Raw genomic sequence first — 16,749 nt, 5'->3', positions numbered from 1 at the left:
CAGGGCAGCGGGCTAGCTCTGGGAGCAGGCAGCATCCAGATGTAGGGCCTTGGACAAGTCCCAGAACCCACCCTAAATTCCTTTTTTGCAGGATTGCTAGGGAGAGCAGCTGTCTTGGTGCCAGGCCCTGCTGGTGCTGTCCCTACCGCCAGGCAGAGTTGCCAAAGGCAATTCGGCTCCGGAAGGGTGTGAGGCCCAGAATGGGAACCCAATGGGCCCCCTTTCCCCTAAAACAGACCTCACCTCGGGTGCCTCTCCCTGGCCCACCCAATAGCCCTGATTGCCTCCAAATGTCCACAAGCACTCTCCATCTACTCAGAAATATCTGGTATTTATTTCCCAATATTTTGATAATTTTTTACAAATTGAATAAACAGAATAAAGGGGAGTATGTGGGACCCTGGCCTGGCCTTGGGCTCCCAATGAAAGGTGACAGGATGAAAACATCTCCTCACTCACAACTTTTGGCCTGCTGCCCTCACCTCCTAGCAACCTTACCTAAGAGCAAGGTGGGGGCTTTTGGAGGATCTGGGGTTCCCCCCTAGAGGGGACTTTGGGCATCCTGTTTCAGGCACTGAACTGGGTGAGATCTGGGGGGAGTGTGGGTCCGGATGTGGCACCGTCTGCGCCTCTCCTGCCTGCGGGACAGCTGTTGTAGCTGTTTCCGAATGGCCCACAGCACCAGGTACACTTCCCGCAGCAACTCAGCCTCCGGCGTCTGCAACGGGGACGGGGTCATCATTTGGGAGGTAATGGATGCAGAACTCACAGATGACTATAAAAGAAAGAGAAGATGTGCACGTGTGAATAGCTGGGTCTAGGTTGAAACTACTGGTAGAACGACTTTCAGGTAAACAGCAAAGGACTCATCTAATTCCACCTCCTCCTTCAGGCCAGCTCAGACACCACCTCCTCCAGGAAGACTTCTCAGACTGCACTGGATGTTTGTCGTCTCGACTTTTGTGTTTGCCTTGTCATACCATGTTTCATACACTATTTGTTCTGAGGACTCATCTGTTTTCGCCACTAGAATCCAAGCCCCTGGGAAACAGGGACCATGTCTGACCCGCCTTTGATCTCCACTCAGGGTTTCACGGAGAGTGTGTTAAAAGGAAGGAGGACAGAGGACAACCCAACTCTGTCTCCAGCTCGGAGCTCTCTCCTGACCTCCAGGCCTGTATATCCCCCTGCTTCCAAGACACCTCCATGTAAGTGTCCTATCACATTACAACTCATCTTTGTAATCCTAGCACTCTGGGAGGCCGAGGCGGGCAGATCGTTTGAGTTCAGGAGTTCGAGACCAGCCTGAACAACAGCGAGACCCCCGTCTCTACTAAAAAAAAAAAAATAGAAAGAAATTAGCTGGACAACTAAAAATACATAGAAAAATTAGCCGGGCATGGTGGCGCATGCCTGTAGTCCTGGCTACTCAGGAGGCTGAGGCAGGAGGATCGCTTGAGCCCAGGAGTTTGAGGTTGCTGTGAGCTAGGCTGACGCCACGGCACTCTAGCCAGGGCAACAGAGTGAGACTCTGTCTCAAAAAAAAAAACAAAAAACAAAAACAAAAACAAAAAAACAAACCTCATCTTGCCCAACCCCCTAAACTTGTCACCTCTACCCCTAAGTCCTCCTTCATTCTCCATCCTCGTGAATGTCTCCAGCCTGACTGACTCTGTCTCTCCCTCTCCCCATTACCTCCATCCAATCTACCACCTGGCCCAACAATTCTACCTCCCAAATATGGCTCAAATCCATCAGAGGCCTCTTGTTCTACCCGACGCCTCTGTCCCATTGGTCAATGGCCAGCATTCTCCCCCAGTCCAGAAGAGCATTCTTTCTTAGCCTGGGCTACATCAGCCTCCCCGCGGATCTTCCTGTCCCTCCTCTTGTCCCTTGAAAACTCACCCTCCACAGAGCAGCCAGATGAACCTTTTCTTATGATTAATGCAGTAATACTTTATTCAAGAACAAAATAAGTTGATTTGGTAGTGACCTAGGTATTTCCCGTTTTTAAAATTAAACTTTCTATTTTGAGATCATTGTAGATCAACATGCAGTTGTAAGAAATTATAGAGATCCTGTGTATCCTTTACCCAATCTTTCCTCAATAGGAAAATTTTACAAAACTATATCATAGTCAGGATATTGACATTGACATTGATATTCATACAATCTACTAATCTTATTTCCCCAGCTTTACTTGTCCTCATTGGGGGGGGTGTGGGGGGTGCATTTAATTTAACAAAATGTTATCATATGTGCAGGTCTGTGTATCCACCAACCAGAGTCCAGATGTAGAACATTTCCAGCATCACAAGGATCTCTCCTGCTGGCCTTCTATAACCACACATCCCCCCAAAGCCCCTGGCAACCCTAAACCACGAATATATTCTCCATTTCTACGGTTTTGTTATTTCAAGAATGATATATAATTTAAATAGATGCATAGAGTATATCACTTTTTGAGATTGGTTTTCACTCAGTATACTTCCCTTGAGATTCACCCAAGTTGTTGCATATATCAAGAGTTTGCCCCTTTTTTGTGGCTGAGTAGTATTCCAGGGTATGGATCCATCACAGTTTAACCATTCGTCCACTGAAGGACATTTGGGTTGATTTGGCTATTACAAATAAAGCTGCTATGAACATTCACATATAGATTTTTGTGTGAACATAAAATTTCATTTATGTGAGATAAATGCCTGAGAGTACAACTGGTGGGTCATTTGCTAATTGCATGTTCAGTTTTATAAGAAACTACCATATTCTTTTCCAGAATGGCTGTACCATTTTACAATCCCACCAGCAATGTACAAGTACAGGTGAGATTTCTAAATCAAAGTCTGATCATGCTACTCCTCTGCTCACATGTCTTTAAGGGCTCCCAACTGCTCTTAAGGTCACAGCCAAATTCCACAACTTAAATATCCACCCTGCCTTGTATGAGCTGGCCGTTGGTGCCAGGATTGCTCCCCTCTGACCCACACGCCTTGGGCCAGCTCTGCAAACACCTGCTGTTCTCTCTTCATGGAACACTCCTCCCACTCCCTCCACCTTCCCCTCAGGCCAAAATAACTCCTTCCGGTCTCAGCTTCACCCTCTCTTCTGTTAGGAAGGCCTTGTCTGACTCCCCAGGTCTAGATGAGATCCCCTCCTTTGGGTTCCCACAGCCCCCGTTCCCATGTCACACCCAGCAACGTGTGTGGATAATGAACCAACAATGCCTTTCATCTTGTCTGCAGCCCCCAAATCTGGAAATCTTGTTCGCTGTTATATCCTCAGGCTCAGCGCCTGTACCTCAGCAGCACGGGAGATGAGTGTTGAGCAAGTGAACAGAGAGAGGGATGAGTCACTGGGGGTTGGGGAGGGATCTTGGGAACCAGGGGGGCAGTGCTGACCTTCCAGCTGCACATTTGCCAGCCGGTCTGTAGGGCGGAGATCATGAGCGTGGAAACGGACTGAACAGCCGTCCGGGGCAGCCGCAGCAGGGATCGGCCCTCACCACCCAGCTCCATCTTGGTCCCGTCTCTTGCCTTGGCCAACACACAGGGCTCAGCCAGCCGAGGGGGCACATCCATCCTGGGGAGCTTATCCTCTCTGCAGGGCTCGACAAACTTGCAAGTCTCAACTGGCTTGGGAATCTTCTCCACCCCCTTCAATGCATGTTTCTTGGAGCTACAGTAATCCAAGATGGTTGGCCTAACTTTTGGCTTCCAGAAGAAAACCTAAGAACCAAGACAGAAAAGAAAGAAGAGAGGGGCAGAAAAGTCCACAGAAAGGGCGGCACAAAAAGGATGGGGCAGTGAGCTCCACGGCCTCCTTCCCCTCAAGCCCGTCCCCGGCTGCCCCATCCCCAGCCTTGTTTGGCGGTAGGGGGCCGCTGCAACCTACAGGTCAATGACCAGCACTCTCATCCCAGTACATCCTGGGGACAAGGCAGTCTCTGCAACTCACCCAGCAAGTAAACTTTTGCCAAGCCCGCTTAACCCATCGGAAGAATCTCATGACAGCAGCCATCTCTCCGAACCCAAAGTAGAGGGCAGAACCAGCATTTGGTACAGTGGGGGTGGAGGATGGAGGGTGGGGGTTGGGGAGAGGGACAGGCCACAGGCAGTGGCTGCCACCCGATGGATATCCTGGGAGCTGAGGGGCTTCACCCACAGCAGTGAAGAAAGGACTAAGAAACCCAGGGGGAAAGCCCGCTCCAGCAACTCATCCCAGGCCTTTCCTCCCCTCCCTGGGACAGGGAGAGGAGTCAAACTGGATGAGAACCTACAGTGAGGGAAAGTTCTAGCCCATTGTGAGAGCCTGCCTGGCCAGACCCCAACCCCCGAGGCCCTCCCAGGACCCAGGGAGCCAATCCCTTCTGCCCCTGGCCCTTCTTCCCTCAGGTCTGGGGAAAGGAAACTGACATGTATCGAGGGCCTGGTGTGCGCCAGGCATTTCCCACGTATCATGTCATGTCATCCTCGCAGTGGCCCCTCAAGGTAGGTATCATTGTCAGGGCCACTTTACCAATGAGGAATCTGAGATTCAGAAAAACCGAAGAACTTGCCCAAGGTCATAAATCTAGGGAGCTTAAGGCAGGGAGTCCAACCCAGCTCAGCCTCCAGCGGGCCCCTTCTGCTCCTCCCAAGGCCCTTCTGAGGCTGCCCCGGCCACTTTCCCCTCTTCCCCACTAGGTGGGGTCCTTCTCCCTTGCTGACTCTTCCGCCTGGGACCGGAGCCCAGGCTGCCAGGAGGGGCCGGCTCACCCACAGGGCCCATCCTCAGCCAGCTGGGGGTGGAAGCCACGGCAGCCGGCCAGGCCTGGCGAGGGCACCGTGTGCCCGGGGAGCCTGGCCCACGCCCAGCCCTGAGACAAGGGGCCCATTCAGGGCCCCCTGCCCCGCCCCCAAGCAGCCACCCGGATCCAGCCCGCAGAGGGGACACACTGGGAAGCTGGGGGTGGATCCTGCACAACTACCAAAGACCTCATTGTTCCCCTCTCCCCCCAGCACGTGGGCAGACACCCCCCCCACCCCACTCCTCTGCCTGCCCCTTCCCAGGACCCGAAGTGCCAGCTCCTTTGCCTGCCTTTCTCAACCCCGCTGTCTCCGCCACGTTAAACCTCCCCAGTCTGGACAAGATCTCCAAGCAGCTCAAACTGCAGCACAGACCCAAAGTCTAGACACAAGCGAGATGTCAGCCTCCAAATTCAAGTTTCTTCAGATTTTTTAATTATTATTATTACTTTAATAACAACCTGAATCCCAGAACTTCCAGATACTGTCCATACTCCCTGCCCTGGGCAGAGGAGAGGGGGCACTTTGAGGGAACAAGGTAGGGGTAGGGTGTCTGCCAGGGAGCCTCCAACTCCCCCAAGCCATCTACTGCTGGGGGTCCTAGCTAGGGAGGAGCGGGGCTGGGATCCCTCATGGAGGGGGCTCCATCTAATACCCCATCCTGAAGCCCGCCCTCCTCCATCAAGGCCTGGGGACAATGGGAAGATTGGGGTATGGTGGTGGGACAGGCCAATACTGAGCCGTGAACTCCCACTCCGTGGACCAGGGGGCATTAAAGCTGCATAGGAAGAGGGGGCAGGCAGCTGGCACAAGGCCTGGCAGCCCCAAAGGCACATTGTGAGGGAAGGGAGGCTCAGACGGAGGGCCCATTGGGCGCGGGGGGCCCAAGCCGTGGGACCCCCGAGGAAGGCAGCTGGGCCAGCTGCTCCGGGCTGGCCAGGGCACGCAGCAGTCCATTCTCCTGCTCCAGCGCGGCATTCCGCTCGGCTAGGTCCCGGATCTGCTCCTTCAGCACCTCCACCTCCTCCCGGACCGCAAACATGAGGTGGGACTTCACCAAGTCCTGGGGGCCCGGGGGACAAGCAAAGCATCAGGGGTGCCAGGCCACCCTAACCTCCTTCCCTTCCCAGTGCCCCGAGGACCTGGGTGTGGGAGCTTCCCCTGCACTCAAATGATGAGGGGCAAAGCAGGGATGGGGCAGGGGACAGAGACAGAATCGGGGCTCACAAACAGAGACAGGGGCCAGCAGACAGACCAAAGCCAAGCAAAGTCAAGGGCCAAGGTGGAGACAGCAGGGGAGGGGACCCAAGGGAGCCCAACAGGGAGCAGGTCACGGAGCGGGGAGTTGGTGTTCCCTGGTAATGAGAGCAGGGCCGGGGCAGAGCTCAGGGGGCCAGGGCCTGCCAGGACCAAGATGGCTTCTCTTACCATGGCTTGTTCGATCTTGTTGTCAATGCCAACCAGGCTTCCGGAGCCACTGGAGAGACACAGGGAGGTGAGAGGTGAGGAGGAGGAGCCGTCCCAGGTGCTGCCTTCTTGGAGCAGGCTCTGGCCTCCTCCACGAGCCCCACTCGCCGCAGCTTCCCGCCCACACCCCCATACCTGTGACAGTAGAGAATCAGGGAGAGGAGGGTTTTGTCCATCCCCCGGCGGGCTGAGGGCCGCTGCCCTGGCCCCCCCACGCCCCGGTGGGGTGGGGGTCCAGATGCCCCTCGGATGGGTGATGCTCCCCGTGGGGAACAAGGAGAAGAGACACAGCCCCTTTTTCGGGGTGGCCCTGGAGCCATCCCCACCACTCGAGTCTCATAAGATGACACCAGGGACTTGACAGAGACACCTGGCTGGGCCATCCCTGAGGGGAAAGGGTCCCCAGACCCCCCCAGGGGGAGAGGGCTGTGTCAAAGGGAGTGCCTGGGGGGCTCAGAGCCCCCCGGGCAGAGTGGGGTCTGGCTGGTGCCAAGCAGGCAGAGAGGAGACAGCGCCTAGGGGGTGCTGGCCTGAGAGATATACACCGCCCCCCCAGGGCAAGGCCTGGCTGCTATTGGCTCCTCAGGGACACGGGGACCCCCCTCCTGCTGGCTCCTCGGTGGGCGGGAATTCCCAGACACGGTCAGTGCCAGTGTCCCCTTCTCACCCTGGCACCAATCCCAGAGTGGAGGGGAGGGGGCCAGCGGAGGGAAGTCAGCTGGTGGCCAGGCCAGGGGAGGGGCTGCAGGGCAAGAAGCCTGGGTCTGAGAGGGGTGTGGAAGGTTGGGAAGATCCTGGCCCTACCCTGACCCCAGCCCACCCCCTCCAGATGGGCGAGGTCCCTCAAGGCCCCGGGAAATGGATGGGTAGGGTAGGGGGAGGTTCCCATGTGCTGTGGTCTTCTGTGGACTGAGCACCCCTCCAGACACAAAGCCACATCATGGGTGAGCCCTGGGACCTGGGCCAGAGGGTCCCTGACCTCCCACAGTGAAGGAAAAGGAGAAAGGGGAAAGATTACCATGGCAACAGAAACTGAGCCCAGAGCCCTGTAGAACAAACACAGCCTGTGGTCTGGGACCTGGGTCTGGGGTCTTGGAGGTCTGGGGTCTCAGAGGGAGTGAGGGCTTGAGGGGAGGTGGGAAGGTGAGGTTGGAGGTGGGACACTAGGCATAGGAGTAGGGGCTTTGAACAGAGCTGGGAGGGGGATGACAGGCATCGGGGAGCAGGTCTGGCTGCAATTTGTAAAGTGGCCACCAGAGGTCGACTCAGGCCTAGCTCAACGACACAGCCAGGGTCCTGGCTATCCCTGTGACACTGGGCTCTGGGTCCCAGACCTGGCTTTCCCTCAAGCCCCTCTCTCGTTGCTTACCGCCCTTGTGCCCTGTCCCATCCTCCAGGGCTCCCTCTCCGACCACTCAGGCCCCAGGCCCCTTCCTCAACCTGTGGCCCATGACCCACCCCATCCAGACTCTGCCTCAGCCCCTGGGCCAGCCCTCCACGCTTGCCCCACTGTGCTGCAGGATCACCAGTCCTGTCCTCCAGCCCCCAGCTGAGCCCCTCTCAGAGCAGGGACCTCAACATGCTGCATCCCACACCCTGGTCCCCCTTGGAAGCCCTCCCTCCTGGCTGTCAGCTCCAACTTGCTTCCCTGCGGGGGGTGGGAGGGGGGGATCAGCGCATTCAATTCAAGGTGACCCTTGGATGAGGCCCGGTAGCCAGGAAGGGAGCAGGAGGGAGCTGGGAATTTTCCATTTCCCATCCAAGCTCTGGGTGCAGAAGGTGCTGACAGGTGGGGCAACCAAGGGAGTGACCAGGTCTGAGAGGGCAGGATGGGGTGGGGGCGGGGGGCGGGGAGAGAGGTTTAAGAGGGAAAGGGCAGTCCAGCCAGCTAGAGAGTGAAAGCAGTTTTCAACCTACTTCAATCAGCTCAACACCTGGGCAGAGACTGGGCCACCGCAAAAACCTACCCCCACCCCCCATCGCGCGCACGCACACACATGCGCACGCACACACACACGCACACAGACCAAAGGGGGCAGACGCACAGGAATAGGAACATTGGCCTTGCTTGGCAGACACTTGGGTGAAGATGCCAAGTAAATTGTTCATTCTCACCAGAAATAAAGGAATAATATAACAATAAACATTTGTTGGCTGATAGATGACTATCTCTTGTTTGTCTAGAGCTGGAGAGTTTTTGACAGCACTTTCCACCGTGACATTCCAACATAACCTTCAAGGGACCAAGTCTCTGGCACCCGAAGCCCTCCCTTTGAGAAGTCCTGAGTGAGGGGCCACAGGCACTGTGCTAGAATTCTTTGGCAGGGACAGGATCAGCCCTCACCACATGCCCAAAAGCAACTTTGTGTTAATTAGAACAAAATGCCCCCTTCTTCAAGACACTGATAGCCAACTTCAGTCACTGTCATGACTTCAAGCATCGACTGTGATTTCAAATGTGAGTGGCACCCCCTGGAGTTGTGCAGTGTGACATGCACAACTGGGCACTCTAGCCCTCAGGACTCTTGGGTCCTGGGGTGGGGACAGCCCTAGAGGCTGGTCTTCCTCTTTGAAGGTCAAATAAAATAAGGATCAATGAGGCCGGGCGCGGTGGCTCACGCCTGTAATCCTAGCACTCTGGGAGGCCAAGGCGGGTGGATTGCTCAAGGTCAGGAGTTCGAGACCAGCCTGAGCGAGACCCCGTCTCTACTAAAAATAGAAAGACATTATATGGACAACTAAAAATCTATATAGAAAAAATTAGCCGGGCATAGTGGCGCATGCCTGTAGTCCCAGCTACTCGGGAGGCTGAGGCAGTAGGATCGCTTAAGCCGAGGAGTCTGAGGTTGCTGTGAGCTAAGCTGACGCCACGGCACTCACTCTAGCCTGGGCAACAAAGTGAGACTCTGTCTCAACAAAAAAAAAAAAAAAAAGGATCAATGAAGTAGCTGGACAGCTGGGAGGTGGGGAGGTTCAGATCCTGGGGACAGGGGCCAGTCCTGCTCCTTCGAGGAGCCCCTAGAGGCTGGGCCTGAGGCCAACAAAGTGACATCTGGCTGCCCTGTCTACACTCCCTCCCGGATCTGGATCTGTGGTGCCTTCAGGGCAGGGCCAGGCCAGGAAGCGGGAAGGGGGTGCTGGCTCCTTGCCTGCTTAGGAGAGCTGTCCCTGACTCTGTCCTAGAGGGAAAGGGCATCCTAGAGACCATTGCCACCTCCTCTTCTCTTGGGACACAGACATCACAGGACAGCGGGGACAGCGTGGCTTTAGGGTCAGACCCAGGCTCAGAGTGCAGTCCAGCACTTACAAGCGGGGTGACCTTGGGCAAGTTTCTAAAAGCCTCCTCCTGAGTCTCAGATTCGTCACTGAAAAGTGGGAAATTGCTTTTAGGATTACATGAGGTAAGAGGTAGCACCAGACCCAAAGGAGGCACTGGATAAATAAATGTACCTTTTACTTCCCAAGACCCCAGGATCCATTCTCTATAATCCCCCCAGGCTGACCACCCATCCACCCAGCCAGCCAGCCACTCATTCACACCTTAACTAACTGCCTCCCACCTGTCAGGCCCTGCTGGGAATATGAAAGATTTTCCAACCCAGGAGCACATGAGGAGTCTGAGTTCACCAGACACCCTCTGTTCTCCCACCCCCAGATTCAGGGATTGGTCAGGCATTCCAAACTCCCCCCCACCCCCCATCTAGGCCCTTAACACTTCAGCCCATTTTCCCTCTCAAAAGGGAGATCCCAGGGCACTTGGACCCTGTTCTCCTGATAGCTCTGGGCACACTGGACACGTGAGGTGGGGTCTACACGCCCCATTCCTGGGGGCTATGGAGTGGCACAACCCAAACTCACAGGCCCAGCAGGGTGGGGCACGAAAGCCTGAGCTGGGACAGCCTCAGAGCCTTGCAGCACAGCAGGGTAAAGCAGGAGGATGGGAGCTGGGAGCCTGACCGGTCAGACTGGGGTGCGCAGAGGGGGTGGGACAGAGGGAGGGAGGGAGGGGACAAGCCAAAAGAATAGAGCTGAGAATCCTCTAAGACAGGGAAAGCAGGAGGCTGGGCTATGAAATCAACAGGGGTGGGGGAAGGACAGGGAGCCCTCTTGCCAGGGAACCTCCCAAGTGGGAGGGGGAGAGGGTGGGAAGTGCTGAGAATAGCAGCGAGGGGGGCAGGTGACTCTCTTGGCCCTGGCCGACCTCACACCTCGTGCATTCCAGAGTGCAGAAGCCGCCCTGCCCGCCAGCCTGCCGCACCGCCCCCTCTGCCCTCCATCCCACAAACTCCCTGGCACCCCTTCTCCTTCCTCCACGGGTCCCCAGTGCCTCAGGCCCCTTCCTTTGATGGGCTTTAGGACCTGATTCTGGGGGGCGGCGCCACATTCGGGGGCGGCAGGAAGGAGCGACCACCATCTGGAGTGGGTCCCTCCAGCACCCACTCATCCACTTGCGAAGTCCCGCCCCGCGTTTCCTCCCAAACAGGAAGTCCCGCCCCTCGAAGGCCTCACACAGGAAGTCCCACTCTTCCCTCCAAAATAAAAGTGGCAACTCCCTAGCCCTCCTTGGTGTTCCTATCAGTCCACAGCCAGAAGCCAGCGGCCTGGCTATCTGACTCGCGATTCTGTGCCTCCCTTTTCATATGACATTTCTGTGAAATGTTGAAACCTGGCCCTCGAAACAGGAAGTTCTGTGCACGCTGCCATCCAACAGGGCATCTCCTCCAAAGGGCAAGCCCCAGAAAGTCCTGCTCGCCTTTGCTGTCCTTGCTCCCAGACTGCTGTCCCCACAGCTTGGCTTTGCCGGGGGCAGGCTTGGCCCCCATGCTGCTCCTAACTCTGCTGGTCCCATTCCTGCTACTCCCTAGCTCTGTGTGCTGGCCCCATCCACTCAGGGAACAGAATCTCAGGGCAATGATTTTTTGGTACTAGAAGTCCTAGGGTCGTAAATTAGTCTGTATGAACTATAAGGATGTCACACCACAGTCCGTAAGGGCTGTAAGGAGTCCCATTCCCCTCGCTGGTAGAGGAAGCATGAAATGCAACTGGGAGGAGACTGATTATTCTCCTCTCCAGCATATTTGCCAGTGGGTTCCTAGGGTTGGCCAGATGATCGCTAAATCTGCAAGAGCTCTGGAATTTGACAACAATGACTCCCTTCAAACTCTAAAAAAGTCTCTGACTTGACAGTCCCAAGCCAGGGAGTCCCACCCAGCTCTCTCCACAGAGAGGGAGTGGGTCCCAAATCAACTTTGCCCAGTGGTTATGCCCAGGCCAGGTTTCTCTGTTTAAGTGTCCTCTCCAAGTTCAACTTGGGGGAAGGACATTTACCAGCCAGTTTCATGTAGCTATCCCAGCTGCTGGGTGGGGAGCCTAACCCTCATGCCCCATCACACGGAACACCTACCTATCGTCATCGCTGTCCAGGTGACCACTGATGGCCAACATAGATCGGGCCAAGCTGAGGCTCTGGGCTGCAGCCCCAAACGGGTCTGGAGACTTGTGAACAAGACTGGTATCAGGGAAGAAGTAGAGAGCCGGGGAACTGGGGCGAGAGTCGAGTGCTGGCACCTGGAGGCAGAGAGGTAGGAACCATCACATCAAGAGAGAGACAATAACCAGCCACCTTACAACTTGCAGAGCAGTCTCCCTCTCTGCCCCTCACCCGCCCACTGTCTTCCAAGGACCCAGGAGTCCTGCCCCACAGCCCTTCCCCCCTCCAGCTATGGGGAAGGCAAGTACCAGAAGCAAGGGACAGGGGTCACCCTGAGGACTGGGGTGAGCGGCGCAGATAGGCTCTCCAGCATCCCTGCTCCCCCAAAGCTGAACTGGGACCCCTAATCAGAGGCTACTCAGAGAATATCTGCCTTCTTAAAGTGACTCAAACGTCACACTTCCTCAGAGAGGCATTCCCCCATCATTCACTGGTCCACTGTACTGTTTCATTTTTTTATAGCACCTAATATTATCTGAAATTAAAGTATTTATTGTGTCTCTCCTGCTAGAAGGTCAGTTTGTTTAGTAGCTATTTGTAGAATGAATGAATCCTCAGAAACTGCCTCTCCATCCCCCTACCCCCAATTTTAGCCTCTCCTCCCAAACTTCTCAGGACTCAGGTGAAGTTCTGATCCTGCTCTCTGCCCTGCTTTGGGGGGGGGGGGGTGCGGTTGTGGAGATGTGGGGAGGCGGAGCCTGGGCGTGGACCCACACAGCCCAACAGGCGCTGGGGGCGGCTGCAAAAGGGCGGGGGCGACAGGAACAAGACAAGACGCCTCTGTGAGGCCCTGGGAGGCCCTAGCTTCTCGGAAAAGCCAAGAACAGAGAGTCCAGGGTGGTTAGAGGGACTGAGCAGAGGAAGGGGGCCCAGGTGGTATCCCCTGGCCCTTCTCCACCACCCTGATCTGTTAAAGAGGCATGGGGGACTGTACAGGAGAGACAAACTTTTGGGATCGACCCAGATGCATACACACAGGAAGCGATCAGGACATAGGGGAAGGAAGGGGGTGGGGGCACTGAAGAGAGGGCCAGGGTCCCAAGGGGAGCTCAAGTAGGGCTTAAGGACAAATAGAGCAGAGAGGATGGCGGCCAAGGGGGCTTGCTTTGGAAGAGTCTGGGAACAGGGACCAGCAAAGGAAACAGCATCTTCTCCCCAGGGGTAGGAACTGAACGAAAGAGCTCAAGAAAAGTGGGGGGTGGGGGTCAAAAGAGACAGGAGCTTGAGATCAGGAGGGGGTGGGGGGAGCCGGTCCTGACCGGTCCTGACAGGACCCAGACATCCAGTCTCAGGTTATTTTTATACTGTGGTTTGTGCCCAAGGCCAGGAAGGGGAAAGAGTTCTCATCCTCACACTCCCTGCCTTTCCTCCAGCAGTCCAAGGTGTTATTTTCTCCTTTAGGACAGAAGTGTCCAACCCCCACATCCCTGGCTGCCCACCCCCACCCCAGGGACCCAGGCATCCTGCCCCCCAGCCCAGACTTGTTCCTCTTTTGGAGACAGGAAGCCGAAAGAGCAAAGGATTTAACTCCTTCTCAGCTGCTTCCCGTGGCTGCTCTCCCACTCCAGGGTGGCCACCCCCAGTTATCGGTCCTGGAGAGGCCCAGATGCAAGAACTGAGACAGACACCTGGGGTTGGGGGGACAAACCAGCAAGGCCCCCCATCCCTGTAATATGTTCCCCCCACCCGATTCCTCGGGTCCTCAGAAAAACTTGGCTTGCAACCAAGCTAGACATGGGGCTGGGATGGGTGGCTGGTGGGAGGAAAGAAGACCCCCCCCCCCCACATTCAGGATGGGGCTGCAATGGAGACTTAAGTGGAATGCCCACCCAACCTTTCCTCCCCAAACCCAGGCACCTTCACCACAAGGGGCCCAGCTACCCATAGCCAACCCCAGCCGGGGCCTCCACTCTCATCACCTGGAGCCAGAGGGGGTGAGACCAAGAAAAAAAGAGGGTGAAGGCCAGATGAGGAGGCCACACATGCTACAGGCTATCCAGAGATGAAATGGAGGCCAAAGACAACAAATGAAAAGTCGGAGAGAAAGACGGTACAGAAAGCAGGAAAGAAGGAGCCTAAGACAGAAAACAGAGGAGGAATAGACTTCCAAGAGAGATGACACGGAGAGAAAAGAGGGCTATCTATCTGACAGACAGGTGACAATGGAGGCAGGGAGGCCAGGATGGAGCTTATGCCAAGGCGCAACCTTCTGGATGTCTCCCCCAACCTGGAACCCAGCTCTTACCTGCCCCATCTCCTCTGGAGCAACCAACTCCATCCTCAGCCGCACGTCTCCATCCTTCCTTCGAGACAGTGGAGGGGTCCCAGCTGCTGAGCCCCCAGCCTCCACTTCTACCCTCAAGGAAGGCAGGGGTGTGGCAGCCCTGGAAGTGCCTGCGCTATCCCTGGTCCCAGGCTCTGGGGGGCGCTGCTGGGGTGGGGAGGCTGACAGGGGGGGTGTCTCCACTTTGGCTTTGCCAGGTACCGCCAGCTGGCCCAGCCCCCCAGTGAAGGAGCGGGCCTGAGGTCCAGGGGAGGTGGGGGGTGGGCGAAGCCAGGAGGTGGGGCCCTGAGACAGGCCTGACTGTGGGACAGGGGCGCCCAGGCCCAAGCTGGCCAGCTCCAACCTGGAATCCAAAGATCGGCCCCCGGTGCCCCCTGAGGCCCCTCGAATTCCCTCCAGGAGTCGGCCGAAGCTGGGGGGCTCCAGGTCTCTCTCGTAAACATCCACACACGTCCAACGACCTCGGCGATAAGGCTCTCCCAGGCCGTGGGGCAGCTTCACTACCCGGAAACGAGAGGCGGGGGCCCCAGGCGGTGGGGAGCCATTCCGGGGGGTGCCCTTGCCCCCTGGATCAGGGCTGGGCTCCCCATTGGGCAGGCGGGGTGGGGGCCCTGTGGGAGCTGGCAGGTCAGGGGTATCTGGACCCCCTGGGCTCCCTGGGCCCTCGTAGTCTGTGGTGACGCTGGTGATTTGGAAACTACTCTTCTTCTTGCCCCCACTCATGGTCCCTGGGGCTCAGGACTGAGCTGAGTTGGGGGGGCTGGGGCTCTTTTAGGGGTTCAGGCACCCCTGGAACAGGGGGGCCACATGGCAGGGGCATCAGGGCCCCTGGGGATGTCAGGGTCCGACATAGCAGGAGGGCCTTGCAGGAACTGGGGGTGCTTGGTTGGTGAAGGGAGCACAGGGTAGGGGAGGCGGCGGGAGGTGGGGGCCGGGGCAGGTTTTTCCTGCTGCTGTCACCGCCGAACTCCAGAGCTGAGTTTGCAAACTGGAAAGGGGGGGGAGAGAGAGAATGAGTGAGAAAGCAGTGGGCAGGCCACTTCTGGGGTTTCCTCTCTGGGGAGCAGAATGGGGGAGGAAGGGGAAACCGCCAGAGACCTAGAGACAAAGAGACAGGCAGAGAGACAGAGACCAGAGCAGAGGGGATGGGGTCTGTTCAGGCACACAGTGCAGGAAGAGGCAGCTGAGACCCAAAGTTGGGCATTTCTTGTCTGGGATCCGAACTCAGGAGACTGCAGAGCTGCACTGTCCCGAGCACGGGCTCCAGCGCCTGGGTGAACCGGGCTGAAGGAGCTCCCCGGCCTGGCCCGGCCACCCCGAGGCCTCTCCCGGGCCTCGAGGCCCCCGCACCCGGCTCCCACCTCTCTGGGGCAGACCGTGCCCCGCCGCCCCAGCGCCCCGCCCAGTCCGGAGCCCTACCTCCCGGGCCTCCGCCACTGAGCGAGCCGGGGGTCCCGGCGCCTAAGATGTCGGGCTGTGCTTTCCTGGGGCCTCCTGGCCCGGGGCACGCAGGCGGCGATCAGAGGCTGCCCAGTCCACCTCGGGGGCCGCACCTCACCCTGTGAGGCATCTCTGTGGAAAGTTTGCTCTCCAGAAAAGAAGGAACCCGCGCCTCCTCGGTGGAGCCCAGGCGCGGCCTCTGAAGTCTCAGGGGTGTCGAAACCGATGTGGGAGGGGGCGGCCTCGGCGGTGTGAACGCGTGGGTCTCCCGAGTCTCCTCCGCGTGGCCCCGCTGGGTCGGTCTCTCAGCTCCTCGGCTCCTCTTGGTCTCTGTCTGTCTTTCTCTTTCTGGGCTGTTGACAACCCCCACACCAGGAAGTCCTGCCTCCCCGGGCCTGCTGACTGCTCCTCTCCTCCTCCTCCTTCCCCTCTTCCTCCCCTTCCTCCTCCCTCCCTCCTGGGGCTGCCCGCCAGCTGGCCCAGGGCCAGGCCTGCCACAGCCGCTGCTGTTGCAGTTGCTGTTGCTGCTGCTCCCGGGGCCCCAAACAGACGCCCTTAACCCCACACCTGCTGGGCCCCAGCCCGGCTCTTCCGCGGAGGGAGGGGCTGCGGAGAAAGGGGAGGAGTTCGCAGGAGGCCTGGGATTCCCTTACTTGTAGGCACTTGCTGCCACTAAGCAAGGGACAGACCAGGCAATGTACTGGGTGCCTGATTGCCCATAAATACCTAGTAAATGTTATAATGTGGCTGTGGCTGTTATTGTCATATTTTCTTTGGTTTTCACGGTAACTGCATGGAGAAGATAGTATTCCCCCTACTCCTTACTTACAAAAATTTTCAAACATGCCAGGCAGATCTGGGGAGAACATGCAAACTCCACACAGTGGCCCCATCCAGGAATCATTTTTTTTCTCATCAACGTTATAAGGAAACGGCATTCAACAAAACAACGTTATTCCAGGACCTGCCGTATTTTGCTGGACTATTTGAAATCAAATCCCAGCAGGTGCTGACCTGCACGTGCCCTCCAACTGCTGGACACACATATGTCCACACACTTACCCACACAGATGCACCTGAGGACCAAGCCCAGCTGGCCACAAGCATAGTCCCCCCTCCCCTATCTCTGACCATTCCCACCTTTCCCATTCCACCTTTTTATGAAGGAAAATCCACACACACTCATAAAGAGCCTACTGCGTGTTTGGCATGAAAGAATAACCCCCCAGTGGCCATTCTGTCTCTTTTGGCACCCCTAACCAACATTGAGGGGGGATTATTTT

At 56.9% G+C, this 16,749-nt stretch overlaps 2 protein-coding genes across 2 annotated transcripts; both read right to left on the bottom strand.

Annotated features, from left to right (window-relative positions):
* Positions 1-541: 541 nt before the first annotated feature.
* Positions 542-4,017, bottom strand: SPACDR (sperm acrosome developmental regulator). Its single transcript, XM_069486452.1, has 3 exons — positions 3,955-4,017; positions 3,399-3,725; positions 542-775 (listed from the first exon to the last, which is right to left on the bottom strand). Exons 1-3 carry the CDS (start codon positions 4,015-4,017, stop codon positions 542-544), a joined length of 624 nt encoding a protein of 207 aa, XP_069342553.1.
* A 1,179-nt stretch (positions 4,018-5,196) lies between these two features.
* TSC22D4 (TSC22 domain family member 4) lies at positions 5,197-15,896 on the bottom strand. The gene is made up of 5 exons (XM_069486451.1): positions 15,446-15,896; positions 13,988-15,014; positions 11,656-11,819; positions 6,213-6,261; positions 5,197-5,847 (listed from the first exon to the last, which is right to left on the bottom strand). Exons 2-5 carry the CDS (start codon positions 14,747-14,749, stop codon positions 5,638-5,640), a joined length of 1,185 nt encoding a protein of 394 aa, XP_069342552.1. The 5' UTR covers positions 14,750-15,014; positions 15,446-15,896; the 3' UTR covers positions 5,197-5,637.
* Positions 15,897-16,749: the final 853 nt, after the last annotated feature.

This window comes from Eulemur rufifrons, chromosome 14 (assembly GCF_041146395.1).
Source record: "Eulemur rufifrons isolate Redbay chromosome 14, OSU_ERuf_1, whole genome shotgun sequence".
In the NCBI taxonomy this organism is placed as follows: domain Eukaryota; kingdom Metazoa; phylum Chordata; class Mammalia; order Primates; family Lemuridae; genus Eulemur; species Eulemur rufifrons.
Note: the sequence above shows the minus strand (reverse complement) of the source record. Positions and strands in the feature narration are given on the sequence as shown.

What these genes read in the sequence shown, in the direction of transcription:
- SPACDR (XM_069486452.1), bottom strand. Translation starts at nt 4,017, where the DNA reads ATGGCTGCTGTCATGAGATTCTTCCGATGGGTTAAGCGGGCTTGGCAA. An exon ending in GGCAAAAGTTTACTTGCTGG is followed by an intron (nt 3,726 to 3,954) that starts GTGAGTTGCAGA and finishes CTTGGTTCTTAG; the next exon opens with GTTTTCTTCTGGAAGCCAAA. An exon ending in GGCAAATGTGCAGCTGGAAG is followed by an intron (nt 776 to 3,398) that starts GTCAGCACTGCC and finishes TTTCTTTTATAG; the next exon opens with TCATCTGTGAGTTCTGCATC.
- TSC22D4 (XM_069486451.1), bottom strand. Translation starts at nt 14,749, where the DNA reads ATGAGTGGGGGCAAGAAGAAGAGTAGTTTCCAAATCACCAGCGTCACC. An exon ending in CTCCAGAGGAGATGGGGCAG is followed by an intron (nt 11,820 to 13,987) that starts GTAAGAGCTGGG and finishes CTCTGCCTCCAG; the next exon opens with GTGCCAGCACTCGACTCTCG. An exon ending in ACAAGATCGAACAAGCCATG is followed by an intron (nt 5,848 to 6,212) that starts GTAAGAGAAGCC and finishes CCGGGCCCCCAG; the next exon opens with GACTTGGTGAAGTCCCACCT.